This window comes from Octodon degus, unplaced genomic scaffold, assembly GCF_000260255.1.
Source record: "Octodon degus isolate 3935 unplaced genomic scaffold, OctDeg1.0 scaffold00005, whole genome shotgun sequence".
Lineage (NCBI taxonomy): Eukaryota > Metazoa > Chordata > Mammalia > Rodentia > Octodontidae > Octodon > Octodon degus.
In genome coordinates this window covers 31,507,304-31,517,838 of record NW_004524581.1, presented here as the reverse complement: position 1 = coordinate 31,517,838, position 10,535 = coordinate 31,507,304, and the positions used below count along the sequence as shown (strand labels likewise).

The 10,535-nt window shown below is 53.5% G+C and overlaps 2 protein-coding genes across 3 annotated transcripts in view; both read right to left on the bottom strand.

Annotated features, from left to right (window-relative positions):
- Window positions 1–1,444, bottom strand: part of LOC101592846 (antigen peptide transporter 2) — a 113,210-nt gene extending 111,766 nt beyond the window's left edge. Inside the window, exons 1-3 of one of the 2 annotated variants that reach the window (XM_023721179.1) lie at window positions 1,371–1,444; window positions 711–1,214; window positions 511–625 (exon numbers count right to left, since the gene is read on the bottom strand). In XM_023721179.1, the coding sequence (XP_023576947.1) occupies window positions 511–625; window positions 711–1,203 (608 nt within the window). In that variant the 5' untranslated portion in view covers window positions 1,204–1,214; window positions 1,371–1,444. The remainder of the gene's footprint in view (window positions 1–510; window positions 626–710; window positions 1,215–1,370) is intronic. The other variant, XM_004624260.2, reaches the window with a different exon arrangement.
- Window positions 1,445–2,945: 1,501 nt separating this feature from the next.
- On the bottom strand, window positions 2,946–6,524 carry Psmb8 (proteasome subunit beta 8). Its single transcript, XM_004624258.2, has 6 exons — window positions 5,970–6,524; window positions 5,008–5,155; window positions 4,745–4,856; window positions 4,288–4,417; window positions 3,465–3,669; window positions 2,946–3,240 (listed from the first exon to the last, which is right to left on the bottom strand). Exons 1-6 carry the CDS (start codon window positions 6,114–6,116, stop codon window positions 3,152–3,154), a joined length of 831 nt encoding a protein of 276 aa, XP_004624315.1. The 5' UTR covers window positions 6,117–6,524; the 3' UTR covers window positions 2,946–3,151.
- Window positions 6,525–10,535: the final 4,011 nt, after the last annotated feature.

The window sequence follows — 10,535 nt, the reverse complement described above, 5'->3', positions numbered from 1 at the left end:
CGGTTCAATCCCCCAGCACCACATGCCGGCCGGCCCCGCCCCCTGGTGGGCTGAGCTGGCCACACACACACACCACACTCTCTCTCTCTCTCTCTCTCTCTCTCTCTCTCTCTCTCTCCCTCTCAAATAAATAAAAATAAAAAAATAAAAAAACGAGTGAAGAAGGAAGGAGTCAGGGAGGAGATGCCCACCCTGCCAAGAGGAGGCGGGTGGGCTGGGAGGCAGGAGAGAGAACTGATTTTCAAGGAGACAGAAATGATGCGAAGCGACTGCGCGACACTGTATTTCGCTCGCTTTGCGTCACAGCCCTCACACGTGTGCTTGAGTAAACTAAACTTTAGAACACACGCTAGGAACTTCGGGAAGCTGGATGAATGTGAAGAGGGGCACGAAGGGACAGGTGGAACGCAGTAAGCAATAAATACAGGTATGGGGGTATTCGGGGCTCCGGGAAAGCTGAGGGCTCCGCTAACGTCAGAGCTCAGGGAGGCCCCACCTGCGCTCACCTACCTGCCCACGGAGAACAGGCACATGAGGAAGATGGCGCTGACAAAGGCGTCGGGGTCAAAATCACCCCCCAGGATGTCAATGACGCGGCCAGAATAGTGAGGGATCAGCGTCTCCCCTGAAAGACCGGGCAGGACGCTCACCCGAGCCCGCGCGGCCGCCAGCGCCTCTCCCGCCGCCGCCCGGCTGCGCCCCGCACTTACCCCACACGGCGGCCGCCAGGAAGAAGAAGGCGCCCAGCAGCCAGGGCAGGTCGGGCCTGGAGAGCTGCAGCAGGCGCCACATCAGGGCTCGGTTCTTCTCCCGGCCCGGCTCCCCCGCCGGGGCGCCGGGGGGGCTCAGCACAGCCCACAGGGCCCCGCCCAGCGCCGCAGCCGCGTGGCCCGCCAGCAGCCAGCTCCAAGAGGCCGAGGCCACCCTGACTGGGGGGGCACTCAAGGTCCCTCCGGCCAGCGCTCGCAGGGAGAGAAACAGGGGCGTCGCCAGGCAGAGCGGGGCCAACCGGGCGCCCCCGGGCCGCAGCAGCGCCCCCAGCTTTAGCAGCCCCCACAGCACTCCGAGTCGCAGAGCCCCCTCCAGCCACAGTCCTAGCAGCCCTCGGGGAAGCAGCGCCCCAAGACTCCCCTGAAGCAGCCCGAGGAAGGCCAGATCCAGCAGCAGCAGCGAGGCCCAGGGCCTCGGGTCGGGGAGCGGCATGGCACCGGGATCTGCGGGTAGAAAGAGAGAAACGAGGTCTCCCCCTCTGCCCTCCACACCGACAGCCGGGGTCCCCGGGGAGCCAGGCGCACCCGGCCCGCTGCCTCCACTTCCCGGGCCCAAAGGGACAAGAAGTGTGGGGTGCGGGGAGGCTGCGCCCGGCGTACGCTCACGAGCTCACCCGCCGCGGGACTGCTGGCAGGGCTTCCCGTGCCCAGCGGCGCAGGGAGCCCGAGGCTCGCTACCTGGGCTCTCACCAGACTTTCCCGGAGAGGGCGTTCCCGGCCTTGCCGGTTTCGCTTTCGCTTTCGGAGCCTCGAGCTGCGGCCAAAGGGGGCGCCCGAGACCTTCGGACCGCAAACCTTCAGCCGCAGACCCGCAGCCCGCGCCCTGGGTCCCCAAAGAGCCTCGCTCTCGCCCTCCTGCCTGTCATTCTGTAATAGGACACAGTAAAATGGTTCATGGAGCGGGATGCTTGTAACTAGGGACCACTGGATTCTCTCAGTCGCTACCTGTTTTTATTAGCGCCCTTTTCGCCCAGACGACATTTAGTTTTAAGGTCCGAGAGTCAAGGTGCCAAACCTTGGGTGAGAAGCGCACGGGATCCGGACGCCCGGCCCCTGATCCACGTGTCCTGAGTGGGGCCCACGGAGCAGGGCCTCTGGGTACGCTGGGAATCCCCTTGGCACCTGAGGGAGACGCCCAGTACTGGTCCAGTTTAACGCTGGAGCAACAGCAGGCAGGTTCAGATCACACCGGAGGGAAAGCCTACCCTGGGGATTTGCAGTTATTTTAGAAATGACTTCCAGCTAACATTACCTCCCACACGTAAACAAATAAATATCCCACAGGGCTCATTGCTTGGATTTCACATCGCCCTTTTGAAGCACGATAGGTGTGGTTCCCAATGTAATGTGAAACAGTGGAGGGGCGGGTCCACTGAAGAAGAGGATCTGTGGATCACTAAAATGTGTCCCACCCCATCCTTTGGGGATAGTAAGGATCTCTCCCTCATGGAAAAAGCTCCACATTCAGCTCCTTCCAACTTTCAAATGTCACCTGAGAGGTGACAGTGACCATATTCCTTTCTGTACCCACTTCATGAGAATTTCATTGTCTCTCTTTTTTTTCTAACATAGATCTTTTACTTTTTCCTCTCTCTCTCTCCACTTCTGTCTGGTCTGGGTCCTTTCCTCTTCAAACAGGATTTAACCTTAACATTCATCTTCACATTCAATATCCCATATGTCCAAGGAGTCGTTTGGGGAAAACAGTACAGTGTTTACAATAACCACTCACAAGTGAGATGAAAACTTTTCCATCCCATCGTACAAAGTCAAAAAGTAGTTGGTGGTGGTGTCCAGCTCCCAGCCATGCACACTAGGAGCCAACCAGAGTGCCCAGATCATGTCTCTGTTGCAGTGATGGCCAGGATGGGTCCTCCTCATGTTCCAGAGAGGTGAGTATAGAAGAAATGCGCAGGAATAAATATTTGGTGAGGCCAGTTGTTTTTTTGGCTTGGCTTAGTTTGCTTTGATTTGGTTTCTTGAGATGGGATCTCACTATATAGGCCTGGCTGGTCTGGAACTCATGACCCACGTGTGTTTTTGACTCCCAAGTACTAGGATTACAGGACTGGGATGGGGAAGTAGGGCCTCATTTCTTATGTAGAAGTCTGAGTCATCCCTGAAAAAAAGCCTCACAGCCCCCAAACCCATTTAGTCATACCACGAACATTTATAACCGTTTTCCTTTATTGGCTTTCAGGGGGACCAGAAGGCTCCCAGGGGCGACACTCACAGAAAGGAGAGCACAGAAATGGATGGACATGGCCCGTCATCACCTCTACTGGGCCATTCTCCATCTTGGCTGAGGCGGAAGGTGGTCCAGGTCCTGAGCCCGGCAGCTCTCCCACCAGAAAAGGCCTGCACAGCCAACACCGCTGCTGCTACTGGCTGGCCTCCCGGTACTGGTAGAGCATGTCGCTAACATCTTTGCTTTCCACTTTCACCCAGCCGTCTTCCTTCATGTGGTACACTGCGGGCAAATGAGAAAATGACACCAATACCAGCGACCCGGCTTATTTTGAAGGCAGCAGCAATGCACACAAACACAGGCACACACTCCAGTCCCTCTCTACTGGGGTTTCTGGGCCATTCTTCTGACTCTAAAGACCTCCTCCCTGCTGCTCAGCCTCCCAAGTCTCCCTCTGAAATCGGCCTCTCCTCTTCCCAGGCATGATGGGCTCATTGGTGTCTTACTATTGACAACGCCTCCAGAATAGCTGTCTCTGTGAGTGGCCTGAACAATGGCCCTGCGGCCAAGGTCATAGGCTTCTTCAGGGCTAAGGTCAGGCCGATAGCCACTGTCCAGGACCCCATAGGCATAGCTGTTCCCACTGCCGGTGGAGAACATGTCTCCTGAGAGCCGGATGCCATTTTCATTCACATAGTACAGTCCTGGGCCCTATAAGATCAAAGAAGTTCCAACTGAATTTGGAGAGAGATTTATTGGTAACATAAGAGGTTCAGGGACTGGCAAGATAGCTCAGTGGACTTAGGCAAGCTTAGGCAAGCTCGGGAACTGTGGTTTGATCCCCAGCACCACAGGGCAGGCCGAGCCAGCCACAGGGTCTAGGCACTGTGGGACATGGCTATAAATGCAATACCAGGGAGGCTGAAAGCAGGAGAATCACCACGAGTCTGAGCTGCAGAGTGAGACCTTGAAACAACCAAATACATTTAAAAAAGAGGTTCATTAGAGGCATGGGTCATTAGAAGTGAACAAAAGAATGAAAACTACCAGGGGAACATTTGAATTGGGACAGCATTTTGGGAAGATTTAGAACTTTAGAAATAAAAGGAGAAACCAAATGGATTCAGCTATTTAAACAAAAGGGTTGGCTTATCAATGACTCGCAATGGTACCTAAGTGGGCCAGGAAACACACAACAGACACACTGGAAAAGTTAAAGAAACAAGTGCTCGCTCAGCCCGATATCATGTAGGGGTGGGTGTGGTGGATCCAGTGAGGATGAAGATCTTTCATCCCTGGTTGGGGAACTTGAGAAAAGAGAGCACCCACCTTCTTGTCCCAGCCACAGATCATGCTGCCCATGGAGAGGCCCATGCCCCGGTACTGGGACACCATGTTTGTGAGCAGCTTAGAGGCGGCCGACACAGAGATCCGCTCCCCATTCCGCAGGTAGTACAGCCTGGGTGATGACAGGGTGGAGCAAGCCTTAGAGGTGCTGGAGAAGGATAACTCTCAGGTGGTAGGGCAGGGAAGGACTGGAGAGATAAGCATTTGAAGGAATTGTTTTGTCAACTATAAGGAGTTGGGAAAGATTTAGCACTGGAACTATCTAAAACACACAGAGAAAGCCTAGTAAATGGGGCAGTCCCACCAGCACCGATGGCATCCATGCTAAATACTAATAAGTATCTGGTTTGAGAGCAGGAACACAGACTGAGATACAAAGACTTGGAAGACCCAGGAATCAACCAGAAGGCGGAGAAAGGGACACAGAGGCATCACCCACCTACACTCCTTGGCCAACAGCCGCTCCCAGTACTGACAGTCAGCTGCAGAGCCAGACATGGTGCCCAGCAGGTAAGGGTTAATCTCGATCACCTTGTTGGTTCGTGTGCTGGCTGGAAGAAGAGTTTTGAGACAAGAGGAATGACCCCACAGCTCTCCCTGTGTGCCCTAAGTCAACATCTTGGGCTTTGGTGCAGACAATGATATCCTACTGGAAGGAGGCCCAGGGCCCCATACTCTGCCTGCTGGACCCCACATACTCACCAATGTAGGTCCCTGCTGTGGCCCGGGAATCCACAGCCACAATCACTCCGTGCTGGAACTTGAAGGCCAGCGTGGTGGTGCCGTGCGCCATCTCTATCTGAACATTCCTCTCTTGGTCCCCACCAAAGGACTGTAAGAACTCAGTGGGCTAAGGAGAGAGAAGAGGCAGAGCAAGAGGCTGTGACACCGGGAAGCAGGATCGCCTTCAGAGAAGGGTTTCAGAAAGCTTGCAGGCAAGATGTGTAGAAGTCCTCTAGCCACCCATGAACAAAAAAGCTCACAGCCAATTCTAGGAAGAAATGTGCTCTGAAAAGGAAAGGAAGAGGCGCATGGCACTGGCGACCCCCCTTCTGTGCAGCACGAACAAAGCAAACAAAGTGTTCTAATTGGCTGTACCGTTTTTTTCATTCATAATCATCCAACCCTCACAAAACACAGTTTACTAATTCACCTGTACTTCTTTTACCAAAGAGGGGCTGCAGGCCAATGCTACCTGACCTCTGGGTCACAGCAGCGAATTGCTAGAGGCAAGGTAGCTGCCATCAAAGTACAGAAGTCTCCCCAAACCCAGCACAGCCCCTACCATGAGCCCAGAAAAAAGGGATTCTGATTTGTATGTGGTGGAGAAAAGGTGCTGGTATTTATTAGTGACGCCCCCACCGGCTCCCCTGAGATTACCCGTGTAGGTGATACAAGGGACACCCCTGCCCCGACTCACTGCTTTCCTTCATCCGAACTTTCCTAACCCTTCAAGCCACATGTCCCCCCACCCCCGACCCGTGCCGGACCTGCGCTGCTGTCCCAGCCTCGGGCAGGACAGGCTCAAAGCAACCCCCCTGGGACTGGGGAGATGGCTCAGTGGAACAAGCGCTTGCCTGGCAAGCGCAAGGGCCTGAGTTCAATCCCCGGTTCCGAAAAAAAAAAAGCAGACCCCCTATCTCCTCAGACCCCTCTGCCCTCACCTGCATGCCCCTGGGGACGGCGAGCTCTGGAGCACGCGCCGAGAAACCGTAGTGTCCAGGGTCCGAGCCCCGCGCGCTCCCCGCTGCCGCAGCGGCCGCCGGAGCAGCCCAGGCCCGCGGGGCTCCGCACACCTCGAGCAGCGCCATGATCACGTCGCACCCCGATCGCCACCCTCGCAGGAGGAAGTGAAAGCGAAAGCCCCGGCGCCGAGAGGAGGGAACCAGAAATTGTTCCACATCCCCCTGCCCTTCCTGAGAAGAGGCCAGAGGGAGTAACTTGCCCCAGAGGCCGCCCGCTCTGCCTTCTCGGAGGTCTGGGACTGGGCTGTCTGGAGGTCAGGGAAGGGGCCCTGCCCCGCCAGGCCCAGGCACGGCATCCCCCAGAGAGCGGGGAGGGGCGCCCTGCGACACCCCCCACCCCAGTGTGTTTAACCAGAAGCGGGCGTCCTCGAGGGAGACGGGGTAGTGGTGGGTGCTGTGGACCCGGGCAGTCCTCGCATTGGTTCTCTTTTTGTAAGACTGGGGACAGGTGAGAACGGTGAGATTCTGCATCCTCAAGACAGTTCCTGGGACGACTGGAACGCTGTGCGACCCAGCCTGGGACGAGGGGGCGGGCGCAGAAGAGGGTGGAACCTCTGAATTCCCTCACTTGTTTTTTCATGGGGACTCTTATGGCTCAACCGGCTCCCCAAACTGAGGCCACCTACAAGACTGCGCCCATGAGGCAGGGGAGATGGCTCAGTGGAATAAGCGCTTCCCTGGCAAGTGCAAGGGTCTGAGTTCAATCCCTGGTTCCGCCAAAAAAAAAAAAAAAAAAAAAAAAAAAAAGCACCCTTTCTGCCCGCCCCTCCTCCTCGCCGGGTGCCCGGCTTCCGAGAGCGCTGCAGAATTGAAATCTGTAAACCCCGCCTCTCTCTGCAACCTGTAGCGTCCTGCTCTGCCCAGCAACTGTCAACGTCACCCTGCCCTGGCCCTGCGTGAGTGGAAGAGATGTAGAGCCTCGCCCACTTCCCTAGGAGCCGGGATCCGAGTGATGGGGAGGGGCGCTGGCACCCCTGGGACAGCTGGGGGTGGGGCTGCAGCTGCAGCTACTGGGCGTGGGCCCAGCTGCAGGGCTGGGGCTCTTCGGAGCACGCTCTGGGCCTTGGAGCTGGCTAGGAGGGTGGAGAAGTACAGGTGGAGCCACAGGATAGAAAATGGACTGTGAATCTGCTAAAGGAATGAAACAGCGCGCTGCTGTGAAGTGCACAGAGCCTTTTGAGGTTCCAGAAACAAGAGAAACCACAGTGCAAAACGAGTTTTATTATAAATATCAGGAACGAACAGGACATTGACGAGCCAGCGAATGCCTCTGGTCACACTGAGAGCAGCGGGTCTTCCCTCGCTCTGTGTTCCCGAATATTTCTTCTCCCCAGAGCGCTTGCACCAAAGCATCCGCGGGGCCACAGGCAGTCACACTGAAGCCTGCGCCGCCGTCAAGAGGAGCTGGGAGAAGACATTAGCATTTGGCCAACCTCAACCACACCAGGAAGTTGCCTTCTGCTCGGAACTCCGCCCTGCGGCAGGGAGCCGCCTGCTTCTACTCTGAAGCGCCCCAGAGATCTTCGCTCCCAAGTTCTGAGCCCCAGAGAGCTGGGGGAAAGGCAGTGTGCAGATCCAAGGGGCCTTTCATTCTGGAGCGCGCACAAGGGCCTGCGCCATGTCCCGATAGCAGCCCCCCTGCTCCATGAGCTGCTGGTGGGTCCCCTGCTCACAGACGGTGCCCTCTTTGAGAAACAGGATGTGGTCAGCTTGCTCCACCAAGCTCAGCTGCTGCGTGATGAGAAGCACCGAGCGGGAGCAGCGCTCCGGGCTGTCGTAGAGGAGCCGCTGCACCTGTGGGGGGAGCCACAGCCAGTCAGGGCCGCGCCATCCGCTGGCCAGCCCGGTCAGCGATGCCAAGCACCGCACCGGAGAGGCCTGTTCTCTGGGCCTCTGCGCCACACTGTTGGGCTAAGGAAGATTTTAAGAAAACATGACTCCGTAGAAGAGACACGCATATGCAACTCAGCAGCTGGGGTGGGGGCCTCCGCAACCCGACATTTGAGCCGTCTGCCATCTTCGGTCCTCTGTAGAATGAGGACAACAATACCCACTTCACAAGAAACGGTGACGCTGAAGGGTGGGACTGCTCTCTGATTTTGTAAAAGCGTTCGTGTGTGTTATGTATATGTTTATATGTCATTCTGTCAATAGCTGTTCCTCTTTTTGTTTAAGATCTAAAAATATAGACTTCAAAAGAATGCTTTCTCTGAGTTACCAGCTGATCTAAATAATATCAAAATTAATTTACAATTTTTTAAAAAATCATTAAAATGGGGAAACTGTTGGATAGGACTCTTGATTGGTGGATAGAGGGAGGTCAACTTTGTTCATCATCGGACAGCCCCCAATAACCTTCTTAGAAGACACCACTAATAATTTGGTAAAAGCAAAAAAATTAAAATAAGGTTTTCTCATAAAAGTTGCTACATTAAACATATTCATGCCTTTCTCTCATGCTCCAGATCTTATAATAAGAGGTTCATGACCAGCCAACATGAAGTCATCAGTTAAATGATAATTTTCTCATCATCTGTTATGACTGTTAAGCGACACTACTGCATATGACTATTGATGTCAAATGTTCTTTGTAAAAGTTTAATTACTGTCTATTAACATTCTACAGGAATTTAACTGCTAAAATGTCCATGGCTGATAAAAAAAATAATAGTTCTCTGATCACACTTTATATTTCAAGCTGTTTGATAATCAAATATATTGCTCTCCTGAAAAAACTGTTATTAATTCCTATTTTATATCCCTATCTGCTCATGAGATTCATGCCAAGCTAAAAAAACAAATCTTGGCCCTCAGTCCTCACACGGAAACTTACTTAACCTGACTTTCTGTGTCTTCAATAATAGAAACTATAATTAACCATCCACAAGTGCCAACTTTTGGCTGTGACACTCGGGACTCCCACCAAAAGTAAGACCTTAATAAGAGAATGCTGAGCCTAAGCAATGCTGCTACCTGAGCTCTTCCTGCAAGTGCGGCAAAGAAGGACACTGGGCAAGAGCCTGCCCCAACGTGCAGACTTGCTTCCATCTACAAGCTCGAGGGTCCCTGGAAATGTGACTGCCACGTCCACCAGAGAGCAGTAAGTCATCCACTTCCCTGCTCTCACAGGAAAACTCACTACAGCCAGATCCATCAATACTTGACCTGCTTGGTCTTGCCGCTGAAGAGAAACAACAGAGCATGGGGTCCATGGCGCACATCAAGGGGTCTTTGTAAGAGTCCCAAATCTCACTGGACATCTCAGGTAAAAAAAAACAAAAAAACTTAATTCTTGCTGACAGAGACACCATATATAGTGTTCTTCCTGAGTTCAAAATTGCTGTATTAGATCTAGTCTCCATCGTGGGTGCTGATGACCTACCCACATGATGCCTTCAGACAGGCCCATTCCCTGCTCACTCCAGACACTGTTCTTCACTCACAATTTCCTTATAAATCCAACATACTCCACGCCTCTCAGGGGAACAGATCTCATTCAAAAACTCCATGTCTCTCTCACCTGTCTTCCTACAGTGCTCGTCCTATAAACCTAACCTAAATGCACAGCCAGCTCCTGCCTCCCCCTTCCCTTGTTGACCACATACTCTGAGACGCTTCCAGTCCCACTAGTACCACACATGCTATTCCTACACTGATGCGTTTCAGAGATCCCATGGCCTTTCCCTACATTCCCCAATACCCAATAGCCCCCAAACATCAGAGGGGACTCAAATCCATCATTCAGCATCCCCTTACTCCTTCCCTTCAACATGGTCATGGTAAAATGATACATTCGGATCACAGACTCCCTTCTTGCTTCTACCCAGACCATCAACCTCACCAAGTGTTACCTGAACATGCCCATTCCAAGCCCTGATCTCATGGCCATCCGACCATACCCAACAACACACACACTTGTCCTCTTCCCAAAAAGCCTGTATCTATTGATATCTCCCTTTTACAATTCCCCTCTTCCCACAATCTCACATGTTCAACACACCTCCAGACAAGCCACACAAAATAGACACCCAGCTGTTTTCATGTAACAACTCAATACATAACACTCCATCTCTCCTTGGCTCGCTACCCCTCTAGGATCCCTCGCAGGGCTTGCTGTTATGCTCATGGAAGCCCCCTGCTTCATTTTCCTCATCCACAATACTGTCACAGATTAACAACCCAGAATTTTAAGCAAATACTTCTCTCAGATTACTCCCACCAGGCCTCGCTCCAATGAGACCCCTTCAATGAAGACAACTCCTCGCCCTGATCTCCAGACTACTGGCCCCACGACACCCCCACTCAGTAGGAAGTAGCCAGACGATTTCTTTGCCCTTTTTCTATCAAACAGAATCTGAGATGATAGGTCAGGATTCAAAGCTTCCCAGGCACCTTGCCCCAAACACTCTGCCTCTTGCTTTCCCAGGCAGGCACCAAGCCTCCAAACTCTCTCCCCTTGGCCCCATGCAGAGCCAAACCCAAAAC

Bases quoted from the DNA above. Each gene is read 5' to 3' on its own strand.
- Psmb8 (XM_004624258.2), bottom strand. From the start codon at position 6,116: ATGGCGCTGCTCGAGGTGTGCGGAGCCCCGCGGGCCTGGGCTGCTCCG. The intron at 4,857-5,007 runs GTGAGTATGTGG...CTCTTCTTCCAG, and splicing joins CACAGCAGGGACCTACATTG to CCAGCACACGAACCAACAAG. The intron at 4,418-4,744 runs GTGGGTGATGCC...GTCATCACCCAG, and splicing joins CTGTTGGCCAAGGAGTGTAG to GCTGTACTACCTGCGGAATG.